Source organism: Taudactylus pleione, unplaced genomic scaffold (genome assembly GCF_031769625.1).
Source record: "Taudactylus pleione unplaced genomic scaffold, aTauple2 ptg000309l, whole genome shotgun sequence".
NCBI classification, from domain to species: domain Eukaryota; kingdom Metazoa; phylum Chordata; class Amphibia; order Anura; family Myobatrachidae; genus Taudactylus; species Taudactylus pleione.
The window spans coordinates 8,058,176-8,071,547 of record NW_028284710.1 but is presented as its reverse complement, the minus strand read 5'-3'; the positions used below and the strand labels follow the sequence as shown (position 1 = coordinate 8,071,547).

The 13,372-nt window shown below is 46.8% G+C and overlaps 1 protein-coding gene across 3 annotated transcripts in view; it reads right to left on the bottom strand.

The window, feature by feature from the left end:
- The window catches only part of RECK (reversion inducing cysteine rich protein with kazal motifs), a 255,837-nt gene that overhangs the window by 225,632 nt on the left and 16,833 nt on the right, over positions 1-13,372 (bottom strand). Inside the window, exon 1 of one of the 3 annotated variants that reach the window (XM_088442337.1) lies at positions 4,056-4,133. The exons of the other annotated variants lie outside the window; for them this stretch is intronic. Within the exon in view, the coding sequence (XP_088298463.1) occupies positions 4,056-4,110 (55 nt within the window). The 5' untranslated portion in view covers positions 4,111-4,133. Of the gene's footprint in view, positions 1-4,055; positions 4,134-13,372 lie in introns of those variants that run through there. 3 annotated transcript variants of the gene reach the window in all.

Genomic DNA, 13,372 nt, shown 5'->3' with positions numbered 1-13,372 from the left:
AGGGTTGTATCACCAAAATATCTGAAAATTCTTTTTATTTTATTTTTATAATATATTTTATCTGTTTTTTAAGTTTTTCCATTGAATGTGTGTATAGTCGCATATGTATTGTATGCAGGAAGTACTGCTGGGCATGTGACACACATCAGAACTGTGAGAGGGAGTTCATAGCATGCCACCTAGGCTCCATGCTACTCCTTTGTGCCCACCGTGTTTGGAGGGAGGGGGGTTGAGGTCAAGATGTTGAAGGGGGGCCAGTCTGCTTCATTTGCACTGGACCCCACAATTTCAGATGGCAGCACAGAAAGTTCAGAAAAGTCCTACTACACGTGTTACACAGTGTGTATGCACAAATATGCTGTTACGATTGGACAGACGGTCTCAGAAATGGGGAGGCAAAGTGATGGGCGTTCCTGGGTGGTGACTGAAAGGTGGCCTGAAGTGAATTTAAAAAAAAGTGTCTTATGGACGTGTTATGGGAGTGTCACAGCAGATGCATTCTCAGATGCAGAGTCGCAGCAACAGACGCCATCTTCAGATGGAGAAACTGCTCCTACCATAGGGCGGGTACAAGTGTCGATGGCGTGCGCGATGGTGGGGTGTCAAGTTTCACCTTCTGTGTTAAAGCATGCAGAAATGCCAGTGGTGGATTGCCCACTAGGCACGTGAGGCAGTTGCCTAGGGGTGCCAACTGCAGGGGGCAGCATAGCAGGATGTGCCTACATCCGCCGTCACATCAGATCTGCTGATCCTTTCTTTTTTTATTTGCATGCAAGGTAGAGGTTTCGGCTACCAGTCAGATTGCAGTCTGCTGGGAGGCTTAAGCTTTTGGAACAGCCGTCCCTCTCCATCATGAAGTGGGTGGAGCCTGAGCTGGCAGTGACACTATGATGATGTGTAAATCATATTTACCAAGAGAGCCGAAGAGGAGCTGCTGCTGGCCGGTTCAGGGGGACCCACAAATTCCCCATTAAATCTCCCCATCCTGCCTGCTGCACTAGGAAGTGGGCAGGATGCGGGAGATCTGCCTACGCTTCCGGGAGTGTAGGCAAGAATGGTCTAAATAGAGCTGCCTGTTAATGCTGCTGGGTGACACTGCAGCTATTCTTACCTGCCCATGACCGAGGGCAGTTTTGAAGGAGAGGGGGTATGGGGGGATAGCCACTAACAGTGTGCTTTGGGATGGCCTCACCCGTAAATCATACATGCCTACACTCCCGAAAGTCGCGGGAGGCTCCCGTTTTTTCAAGTAACCCCCCGCACTCCCGGCAGTGTAGGCACTTCTCCCGCATCCTGCCCACTTCCTAGTGAAGTGGGCATAATAGGGAGAAACTTACCTTCAATCCGCGGCCCGCCATTAGGGGCGGGGCTTAATGATGCGATTCTAGAATAATCTCGTCATTTGGCCCCGCCCCCTATTAAAATATGTGCGATTTGCGGGCGTTTTGCCACGAGGGGGCAGGGCCTAATTACGTGAATGGACCCGTCCCCATCACTGCCTGACTGCTGCCTCTCCACAGGCTTCTCCCAGGGAGGGCAGATTAAAAGTAGGCAAGTATGCCGTAAATCCACCTAAAAGTGTTGATCATTCACACGCAGGCTACTACACCAAGGCGGCTAATACGAGCATTTGCATATTATTGAAGCTGCAACTCCAGCAACAGACGCAAGAGCGGATGCAGCAACGTCCACCTCTGAATCAGGCCCTTAATCTTTCTATCTGACTAAACAAATTACTTGCTTCTCGTTTGGTTTCACATACAGTTTATTTTATTCATTCTCTCTGTTGACTTTGGCAGCAGCCTTCTACCACTCTACCATTAGCACCAAGCAACTTCAATTGCCATGTATGCTAGAATACTATTAAACATAGAGTCACAAGTGCAGATGAAGGCCACACCCCCACATAATCCAGCATAAGAACATGTACATGTGGCAGACTGGCACTGCACTATCTATTTCTGATACATTTTGCAAATGTCAGCACTCCAGAAATGCTGTTAAAATATTCGATGTTTTCAAAGAAAGAAAACACAGAGAGCCAAACAGCTTACACGAGAGGAGATGTGGAGGTCATGTGTGCCACATATGGCAGTGTGGTGGAGACAACTGCGTGCCCAGAAGATAAGAAAAAAATAGCTTTGAAGATGAAAGTGAGATTTATATTGATGTTACATGATTTGCAAATACTTTTTCTAACACAAGAGAGTAAAATAACATAAGGAGCTAGATACGGGGTACTAGTACTATAAAAAGAGTGACAGGTGCTGTGCATACAATTACATTTATAACTGAAAATTTCATAGCTTCCGTCCAGCAGATGCTAAGGGAAGGGGTGAAAAGTAGAAGTGGGATGACATGATTATGCTAGTGCCACCAAGTGTGTGGGACATGATACACATTCTACTAGTGTCTATGACTAACCTCGTCACCAAATGGGATACATACACACGACAAGGTGCATGATTGCTGACGCAAAGGGTGAGTTTTTGCATACAATGCATGTGCAGATGATTGAAAGTGTTTGGAGTTTTCCTGCAGGAACCAACGCCATCTTCAGATGGTGTTGATTCTCGAAGACCCGCTCCTTCCTATGGAAAAAAGGTCTTAGGTTGCGAAGAGGGATCTAATCCGATCGTATCCTTCTGACACCTCCGCACTGTGTGTCCTGTGGCTGTGTGCATGCTTGAACTCAGGTCACACATGCGCAGTTGTCCGGAATGGCAATGGTAAGTATCACTACTACAGTACTTCAGTAGTCGTGTTTAGCGCCGTATCTGGACGGCAGAGCGCCCTATGCAGCACTGCCGCCCCTCGCGCTCCCTCTTCGCCCCCCTCCTCCCCCTGAGCGCTTACCTTTCCTTCCAGGGGATGGAGGGTGGGCGGGATCCTGTGCCGAGGTTCTTGTACGTCGCGCACCACTGCCGGAGGTCTCTTCCTGCAGACCTCCGGCGCTTAAAGTGTGTACGGCTGGTGCCACTGGAGGATTCCGCCCTGTGCAGAGGCACCGGCCGCACCACCCTCCCTGCGGCCCTGGTCGTGTTAGGGATCGCGTGGACAACTGCTTTTCAGAGCAGCTGTCCCCACACCAGAGCAAGGCTGAAGTGCTCCAGTAGGTAAGAATCCACTACTACAACTCGTAAAATATATTCAGTCATAAAGTGTATTAATTGTTGTTTGTAGAATTAAATCTCACAGTCCTAGCAGCAAGTCAATCATTATTAGAAACTTCTGAGTCCCCTGTCTGTCCCCCAGCATGAGATAAAATACAAGACTGACTGCCAGTCAAGCTTAATTCACATGATAATATGCTCACCTTATGTCTCGGTGGACACTAGAATGACAGCTGTGATTTGTAACACATTTTGCACAATGTATTAGCCTTGTAGTGGATCATTGGTCAATGTCTGACCGCGGTGATCCGCTCTTTCTGTTGCTGGCACTTATGTTCAATACATAGCTTCTTCTCTCGTATTAAGCTTTTGCTTTAAAAAAAAAGTAAAAGACTTTTCAATAATTAGGTTGAATGCTATACAACAGGACTTGCTTTGCTAAGTGGTTAAACATGGTGAGGACAGTTGGTTGTTTTCAGTGGCGTCGCTATGGGGGTGAAGGGTGGTGCGGGCCGCACCGGGTGTCACCCTCGGAGGGGGTGACACCAAAATGCCGGCTCCTCCAAGCGAGGGGGATATGGAGTGCGCACCGGGTGTCTCCAGACCCCTGAAGACGCCTCTGGTTGTTTTTAAATAAATTGGAAGAGTGATTTTAGATCTTGGTCAGTGGCATAATGGAAGAACATTTATAGATAGACAAAACCTTTGAGATAATTTGAGGTACAGTGCTCTAAGTTATAGAAAAATGTTTTCTGAAAATTCTAAACCTGAAGCATTGCAGATAATAAATCCCACATCTGTATTTACTTAGCTCTCTAACTTATAGCCCATGTTGCAACCCTGCATTAGGCTTAGCTCATTAGGGGTATATTTAAAAAGAAAAGCAAAAAGCAGCATAAAAAAATTGCAGGGACAGCCTGGTAAATTCTGTGCATCACTCACATTTGCAAAAGATGACTGCATGCTCCGCGTATGCATAGATTAACGTTGGTGACATCAGACTGACACTGATTGGGAAACTGTCCGGGAGATGGGGGGAGGGGGGGGGGCGTGGAGAAGAGTGAGCAGATAAAAAAGGAAGAGAACGCCTCTTCTCTGCTATTCTCCATTCTGCAGGTAAGAAGACTCATAACGCCATCTAGAGGTGGTTGAGAAAAGCCTTTTTAGTTTATTAAATAGTCCTCTTAATATTCACACCTTACTTGCAGGAAGGATACAAAAGTGAGTCAGATGTGACTTAATGACGCCATTCATTCATGTTATTCAGTGGGTTGAACAAGGTGTTTGATAATGCCAATTTCATCATCACACACACTACCTACTATGGGGTGGATTCTGAGTCGCACACAAAGCTGCTGTATCTGCAGCAGCCTTGCGTGCTTGAAAATAGATGTGAATTTACATCTGTATTTAGAGTTGGATGTATTTATGTGGCTGCACTGCCGCTAACAAATCCAATTGTAATCGCAGCCACCATCATTATTAGCATACTCTCACCTATGAACAGGCCACAATTCCATCTATACAACCAGGGGCGTATCTTCCCATTGGCAAGGATGGCACTTGCCAGGGGCGCCGGCCGGTGGGGGGCGCCGCTGGGCCCCACCCCACCGGCCGATGCCCCTGGCAAATGCCATTCGCAGCTAAAACTTCCCCCTGATGAGTCCAATTAATTATTTTTTTAGATGGAGACAGCTGTGTCTCCATCTCAATACAAGCGGCAAACGCTGCCGCAAACACAGCTACGGAGAGGTCAGAATGTCAGAGGGAGCTGGGGAGCTGCTGCGCATGGTCAGCCACAGCTGCTCCCTCTCCCTCCTCACAGTATGTAGTGCTGCGGCTGACGATTTACTCCTCCTCAGCCCCAGGTACGTGATTGTGTGTGTGGTGTGCCATGTACTTTAAGTGTGCTATGTACATGTAGGTTCAGTGCTAGGTATGTGTGTACAATGTGTGAGTGTGTGTGTGCTATGTATATATATGCGCAGTGCTAGGTATGTGTGTACACTATGTGTGTGTGGTGTGCCATGTACAGTATGCATACATGCCGATGTTTCACTCCCTCCTTCCGGGAGGGAGCTGTCGGGCTTTCTCGGCGGGGGGGCGGGTCACAGCGAAAAGGGGGCGTGGTCCGGCGGTGACGTGCATTTTGGGGCGGAGCATTGGGGTGTGTCATCGCGTCATCGCGGCTCCGCCCCCTCTTTACAATGCCGGTTTTAAAGGCATTGTGAGGCAGGGGGCGGAGCCGCGATGATGCGATTCAGCGCGAATCGCGTCACTGGCCCCTGTGCTGCCGGGATTTTTATAGTAAATGCAGGGGGGGGGCGGACATGTCGCTGATCGCGGGAGGCTTGCCTGCTTTCCCGGGAGGTCGGGAGCGGCACCCAATTTTCGGGAGGCTCCCGACCAAATCGGGAGGGTAGGCAAGTATGACAGTATGTGTGCTATGTATATGCAGTGCCAGGTATGTGTGTACACTATATGTGTGTGGTGTGCTATGTACAGTATGTGTGCTATGTATGTGCAGTGCTAGGTACAGTATATCTATATCTGTTTACTAACTGACAAGGGGGGGGAGGACCAGTCCCTTACTTGCCAGGGACGCTCGGACCACTAGATACACCCCTGTATACAACCACAACATGGCCAGATCACACTTATTCTAATTCCCCGTTACCACCCAGTTACACCTATGTAGCCACAAGGTGGATATCCAGCTGACTTCTAAGCTTCTCCACAGGAATGCGTAGCCCTATCTATGCCTCAGCGCCCTTGTACAAATGCAAAGTGCAAAAAAATGCAGATGTGGCTGCTTTGCGTAGAATGTTATCTGCGGTGGGTCAGGATTTAAAGCCATACATTTTATGAAGTGGGTAGGGCAAAACATATGGCAACTCAATTTGTGCATGTCCACCTTGCCTGATCCTAGGAATTCAACAGGTCTCACCCTAATCCGGGAATCTTCTGGTCATTCAGGGAAATTAGGCAAATATGCCTTATTGCATGTTCTTTGAACAACATGTTTATATTCAAAATGTTTTAGTGCAAAACAGATTACCCCCTTCTTATTTTTGGTATGACATTCTCATTGGTCTATTTTTTTTAAGTATACCGCATTGTTTGTGAAACAGCTAATGCTAGTCTAGAAAATAACTGGGTCTGTCACCAACTATAATTACAGCAACATACTTTTGATCCTGCTACCAGCTATCCACCCATATGTCTAGTTTAGTTTGCTTACTATATAACTACAGAAACCTATTTATAACTACTCCAACACAGCAGATGACCTGAAAGCAACATTCTCAGCAGTATAGCTGGCTGAAGTCTTAAGGAGTCTACTTATTTAAAACTGAATGTATGATACAAGCAAAATATTTAAGTTCTAAAAAGGATTATTTTCACTTTATACTGCACATGAAACTGATATTCTCTGGATATCTGCAGCCATACTGCTTCCAGCAAAAGTACAAAAAAATAAAACAGTGAGCTTTGAGGGTCCGTTCTCCTTGCTCAGCTTGCAAGAATGATCATGTATATAAACATGACAAAAGAGTAAAACTGGAAAATTGATCATCAGAAAATGTTAATTGATACTAAATGGTATGACTAATAAATGATACCTTACACTGACCAGATTAATAAATCACTCACTCTGACAAATAATTAAATATGGAAATGAAACAAAATGGCGTAAACAGTCAAATACGATTACTTTCAAGTTTGGACCATTTATCACATAATAAATTATGGAATTGAATATGTTGTTAAAATTAACATATAGACTAAACTATCAGATATTTATATAGTGTGCACATTTTCAGCAGCACAGATTATATTTAGTTGTTCACATCAGTCCCTGCCCCAGTGTAGTTTACAATCTATATTCCCTACCACATGCATTAGTTGCTACAAGCAACATCTCCACTTCTAAAAACCTGCACTTTCATAAACATACCCCTAGGGGTCATTTTATGTCAAAATCCAATTAACCTACCGTATGTTTTTGGACTGTGGGAGGAACCTAGAATGCCTGGAGGTAACCCACACAAACATGAGGAGAACATACATACAAGGGAATCGGTATGATTTACCGCCGGACGCATGGAATACCGACACCAGCATCCTGGCAGCAGTGGAAATCCCGATCGTCCTCAAGTAAGTATTAGCTAACCTAATTCTACCCCCTAACCCTAACCCTCCCTTAGGGGTGCCTAACCCTAACCTCCCCCCCAGTACCTAACCCTAATCCCCCAAGTGCCTAAACCTAAACCCCCTTCCCCGCTGCCTAACCTAAGTCCCCCAGGGGGGTGCCTAACCCTACCCTCCCCCCGGGGGTGCCTAACGCTAACCCCCCTTCCCCTAGCCTAAACCTAACCTCCTGGGGGGTGCCTAACCCTAAGTGTCCCCTTGGGAACCCTAAACCTAACACTCCCCCCCGCGGCTATCCGCGCTTGGCGCCCGGCGTCCCTTCGATCGGGATGCCAGGCATCGGTCTCCCGGCGTATGTCTAATGACAGGCGTCGGCATATTGACGCCTGTCTTTAGACCCTTGCCGAGATATGACAGTCGGGAAACCGGCTGTCGGGAATAGGTCCGCCGGCTTCCCGACTGCATACCCATACAGGGCCAGATTCAGAGGTGCATGCAATGCTGATGTTAGCGCAGTTCAGTGATTATTTGCCACTGCATATGTGCATTAAATTATGAAAACCCCAATGGTGCATGTGTTCCACTGAGTGCACACTGCACTCGGAATGGTGAGGCAAAACCATGGACATTTGTGGGTGGTGGTCAGAAGTGTACTCATAAAAAGGCTGTCTTGGGTTTGTCACAGAAAGCGGATGCGTTCTTTGATGCAGAGCCGCAGCCACAGAGGCCATGTTCATACAAATTTCAGAAGGAGACACTGCGCCTACCAAAGGATGGTACCAAGTGTCAATGGCTCACGTGATGATGCGCCAATGGTGGAGTGTTCAGAATCACTGTCTGAGTTGCACCATTCACAGGCATTGAAAGCTGACCTCCCAGGGCTTGCGCAGTCAGTCAGCCCACTAGTACACAATGGGCAGGCTGAAACTAGCATTGATTATTATGGCTGCTGCGACTAAGCAAAAAGTTGCATTTGCCGCTTCAAGTCTCCACACAGTGCCTTGGTAGTAATACTAACCACTATGCCAACCATGCTGCTTCTATCTCCTTCCTTCATCCCACATGATGGCTGTCCACACCCTCTCAAGTGGCTGTTTGCAACTTTTCAGCAGTGTGGTACAGCCCCCCCCCCCTCCAGTGGGCTCTACTGTTGTCTATCTTCATGCCCTAGTCCAGAGGTTCCCAAACTTTTTTGAACCACGGTGCCCTAGAGTATTAGAATTGTTTTTAAGGCACCCCTAAGCCAGAGATTTGTTATTGAGAAATTCAGAAAACAATGTAGTGAAGTAGTAAAGTGAAGTAAATTGTGCTCACCTGTCATCCTTAGGTTTAGTTATGTGGAGGGGGACTTATTTGTGCTTCTGTTTGTCTATATATTGACATTACATTGACCATAAAGAATTTGGACCACCAACCTGAGGCACCCCTGCAAGTGTCCCGAGGCACACCAGGGTGCCACGGCGCACAGTTTGGGAATCACTGCCCTAGTCTGACATTAGGGGGAGATTTATCAAATCATGTAGAGAGCTTAAGTACCGACCAGTCAGTTTCTATAATTTTTCTAGCACAGCCTACAAAATAAGTTAGAAGCTGATTGGGGGATACTTTATCTCTCTCCAAAATGTGATAACTCTCCCCCTTAATCAGTAAATATTTTGACTTTAAAGTATTTAACATGACATTAAACTAAGGCTGAAATGACAGTACTCCCACACTCCCAAATAGCCTCACCTCCCTCAATTTCACCACCATCTCTTCTAGCCTACAAGTGCACTAGTTTGGAGCTATCCTCGACTCCATCCTCTCCTTCAGATTACAAATCAGTACCTTTCTCAGTTCTGCTGTTTCCACCTCAGAAATATATCCTGAATCAAACCCTTTCTCACCCTTGAGGCATTCAATGTCCAATTCTTTTTAGGTACATGTGATATGCTAATGCTATCTGGTAGTGCTGTAGCTATCTCATACCTCCCAACTGTCCCGCATTTCCCGCCTACACTGAATGAACAGTCGTTCAGTGTAGTCACCCTCCATCATCCCCGAACACGGTCAATCTGTCAAGTATACCGGCAAGTTCGGGCAATGATTGATGTTTGAAACGACCAGCAGCAGCGCTTATCGCTAGTCGTTTCTGACATTTGCATGCCCAGTTTGTGCTCGATTAACGAGCGACTGAACGATAATGATATTATTATCGTTCAATCGCTCTGTTTAGTCGGGTAGTGGATACCCGCCTTAAGAAGACTCTTCACACGCACACAGTCAAACGTGTTTTTTCCAGTTTCCAGCTGTACTCAGTAGCGGCTCCAGGCACGGGCAACCCGGTCCGTCGCCCGGAGCGCTACTGTTTCCGGAGGGCGCAGGAAACGCCCACCTCCCTCCCAGCGCTATAGTACATATTTAAGCTCAGGGGGAGGGAGCGGAGGAGGGAAGGGGTGGCAACACTGGACGGTGCTGGGCGCAGCACAGCCTAGCGCCGGCCCTGGCTGTACTGTAAATTTCAGAGTTATAAAACAAAAGACCTTTTCAGGGAACAAGAAATGGGTTACGAACTTACAGCTGTTCTGTAGCCAGGGCTGGTGTTAGGTTTCTAGGCACCCTAGGCAAAGCTTCACTCAACACCCCTGCTTTCCCCAGCACATGTGCTGTAGTCGCGCGTCCCCCCACAAACATAAAAATATTTTTTATTTATTACATACTTACACATAAACATATATATTTATAACTACATACATACACAAATACAGATACACATTTACATAGGTATATATACAGTACATATACACGTGCAAATACCAGATACTTAAGTACATATATACGCACCCATATACAGATACCAGATACACACTTACATAGGTACGTACATGATACATACACACATACAAATAATAGATACTTAAGTAAATACACACTCATATACAGATACTAGATGCCATCTAGTATCTGTATATGTGTGTATGTATGTACTAAGCATCTAGTAGTAGATGCACATATACATACAGTAGGTACATACAGTGCTATTTTTCATCAGGAACTCAGAGCCTGATTCAGACCCGCTCGCAAGCGCATAGCGCTAGCAAGCGGGTCGATGGTCCCGGCCAGTGATGGGCGCTCCGTCGCTATGTGTCTCGCACCAAGACACGGCGGCTGTCGATTATGATTGACAGCTCTCCCCATTTTGGAGGCGGGCAGGAGGTGTGGGTACACAAACGGAGGCGTTCCCGAAGGAACGCCTGCCGTTTGTGGGAGGCACCACTGACATCACCAGTGATGTCAGTGGTGAGCCTCCGGCTCTCTTTAGGGCACCATAAGGGTTTTGTCGCAAGCCCCGGTGGTCGCGATGGTCGTGACCATCACCTGGCCGCTCGCAAAAGCTGTGGGCTATGACTCATTCCGGACCCATGCCTCCACCGCGATGGTATTGTCGAAGCCGGATGGTTGGCTGAGACCTAAATTGTAAAAATAATATTTGCACGACGCCAGTTTGTGTTGTCTGCACGATGCCATCTGGAGTAGTCAGTATAATATTATTGTGCACATCTGCCGTGTTACTGCACACTATTAAAGTCTTTACATAATCATGAATACACATATATTTAAAGACTTTATATATTCAGTGCTGACATCTAAAGATAGCGTTAGCCGCTGTTTCCTATGGGCACTTACCGCATATCAGCCGGCGGAGGGATCTGCCAGATCCCTCCGCCGGCAAAGGGCGCCGCTCATGTGCAGTCCGCGGGACTGCGCATGCGCAGAAGCCCCGACTGCCCTCCGGAGACATCGCAGGGACGGGCTCTTTTCGGAGCCCGTCTCCCTGCATGTCCCGGATAATACATCCGGCAGATAGGATCGCATTTTGCAATGCGATCAGGGGCGATACTGCATGCCCTGATCGCATTGCAAAATGCGATCATTAATAAATGGGCCCCTAAGTCTGACTATCATTGTATGCCTAAACGAACTTGCATTTACATTTCCAAGTAGGCTGGAGAGGCCTTTGATTACATTGTGATTCCATCAAATGTCTGCTGGCCATCTCTGATAACTTAGTTCAGACAGAAGTAGTAATAAAACCAGTTACTGTATAAAGTAGGCGTGTGCACCGGCCACTTTTCGTGTTTTGGTTTTGGATCTGGATCTTTCTTCGTGTTTTGGATCTGGATTGGTTTTGCCAAAACCACCCTTCCGTGTTTTGGGTTCTGGGTTTTGTGTTTTGGATCTGTATGTTTTTGAAAAAAAGCATAAAAACAGCTAAAATCACAGAATTTGTGGGTTTTTCTGCTCCTATGCTATTATTAACCTCAATAACCTTCATTTCCACTCATTTCCAGTCTATTTTGAACACCTCACACCTCACAATAGTGTTTTTATGTCCAAAAGGTTGCACCGAGGTAGCTGGATGACTATGCTAAGCGACACGAGTGGGCGGCACAAACACGTGGCCCATCTAGGAGTGACACTGCAGTGGCAGACAGGATGACAGTTTGAAAAACTAGGCCCCAAACAGTACATAATGCAAAGAAAAAAAAGAGGTGCAAGATGGAATTGTCCTTGGGCCCTCCCACCCACCATTATGTTGTATAAACAGGACATGCACACTTTAACAACCCAATCATTTCAGCGCTAGGGTCTGCCACACGACTGTGGCTGAAATGATTGGTTCGTTTGGGCCCCCACAAAACAAGCTGGCAATTAATCTGTCCCTGCACAAACTGGCTCTACGGAGGCAAGATGTCGTCCTCATCCTCCTCATTCACTGATTCCTCACCCTCTTCAGTGTTGTGTACATCCTCATCCTCACAGAGTATTAATTCGTCCCCGCTGGAATCCACCATCACAGGTCCCTCTGTACGTTATGGAGGCTGGTCTCCCTGGAAGAGTTGATAATTCATATTTATGAACATCATCTTCTCCACATTTTGTGGAAGCAACCTCCTACGCCTTTCGCTGAAGGTTCCCGGCTGCACTAAACACTCTTTCGGAGTACACACTGGAGGGGGGGCAACTCAGGTAAAATAGAGCCAGTTTGTACAGGGGCCTCCAAATTGCCTCTTTTTCCTGCCAGTACATGTACGGACTGTCTGACATGCCAGGATGCTGTCACCGATGTAATCCTTTAACAGACAGACCCACGCTTGTCGCTGCTGCTTTGAGGACAGTATCATATGCAGTGACAGTAGACTTGTCAGAAATTGTTGACACGTCCTTCAGTCCGGACCAGATGTCCAAACCGGCCCTTGACTTATGACACAGGCGCACGCTTGGCGCTGCTACTGTGTTGATGCACGTGCGGCTACATCGCACACAAGTCACAAACACAGAAAAAAAATTGTTTTTTATTTTTTGGAGCACTTTGGGGGTTACACCACCCTTTAACAGACTTATGGGACACAGGCGCACGCTTGGCACTGCTCCTTTGTTGATGCACGTGCAGCTACAGTGCACACAATTCACAAAGACAGAAAAAAAAAGAATTTTTTTATTGTTTGTGGAGCGCACTTTGAGGGTTACACCACCCTTTAACAGACAGACGCATGCTTGTCGCTGCTGCTTTGAGGATGCAGGTGGAATCTAGATGGGATTTGGAACCGGGGACACACTACCTCCATCAATTGTCTAAATCCCACTGCACTAATGGCGGATACTGGACGCACGTCTAACACCAACATAGCAGTTAAGGCCTCAGTTATACGTTTTGCTTCAGGATGACTGCTGTCGTACTTCATCCTCCTCGCTAAGGACTGTTGGAGGGCCAGTTGTTTAGTAAAAGTAGTGGTGTTCCTACTTCCTCTCTGAGATGATGAACAACTCCCAGCAGCAGCAACAGCACTAGGAGGAAGTGGTTCTTGATCTTTCCCTATTTTATTTTTATCGGAGAAAGTTTGGTCCTCCATTTATGTTATATTGATATATACGTGCGGCTAAGGCGCACACAAACACAGAAATATTTTTTTATTTTTGTTGGAGACTAGTGCACTTTGTGGGTTACAGCACCCTTTAAGAAATGAGCCAGCCGGCCCTTTACTTATGGGACACAGGCGCACGCTTGGCACTACTTTGTTGATGCACGTGCGGCTACAGTGCACACAATTCACAAACACAGAAAA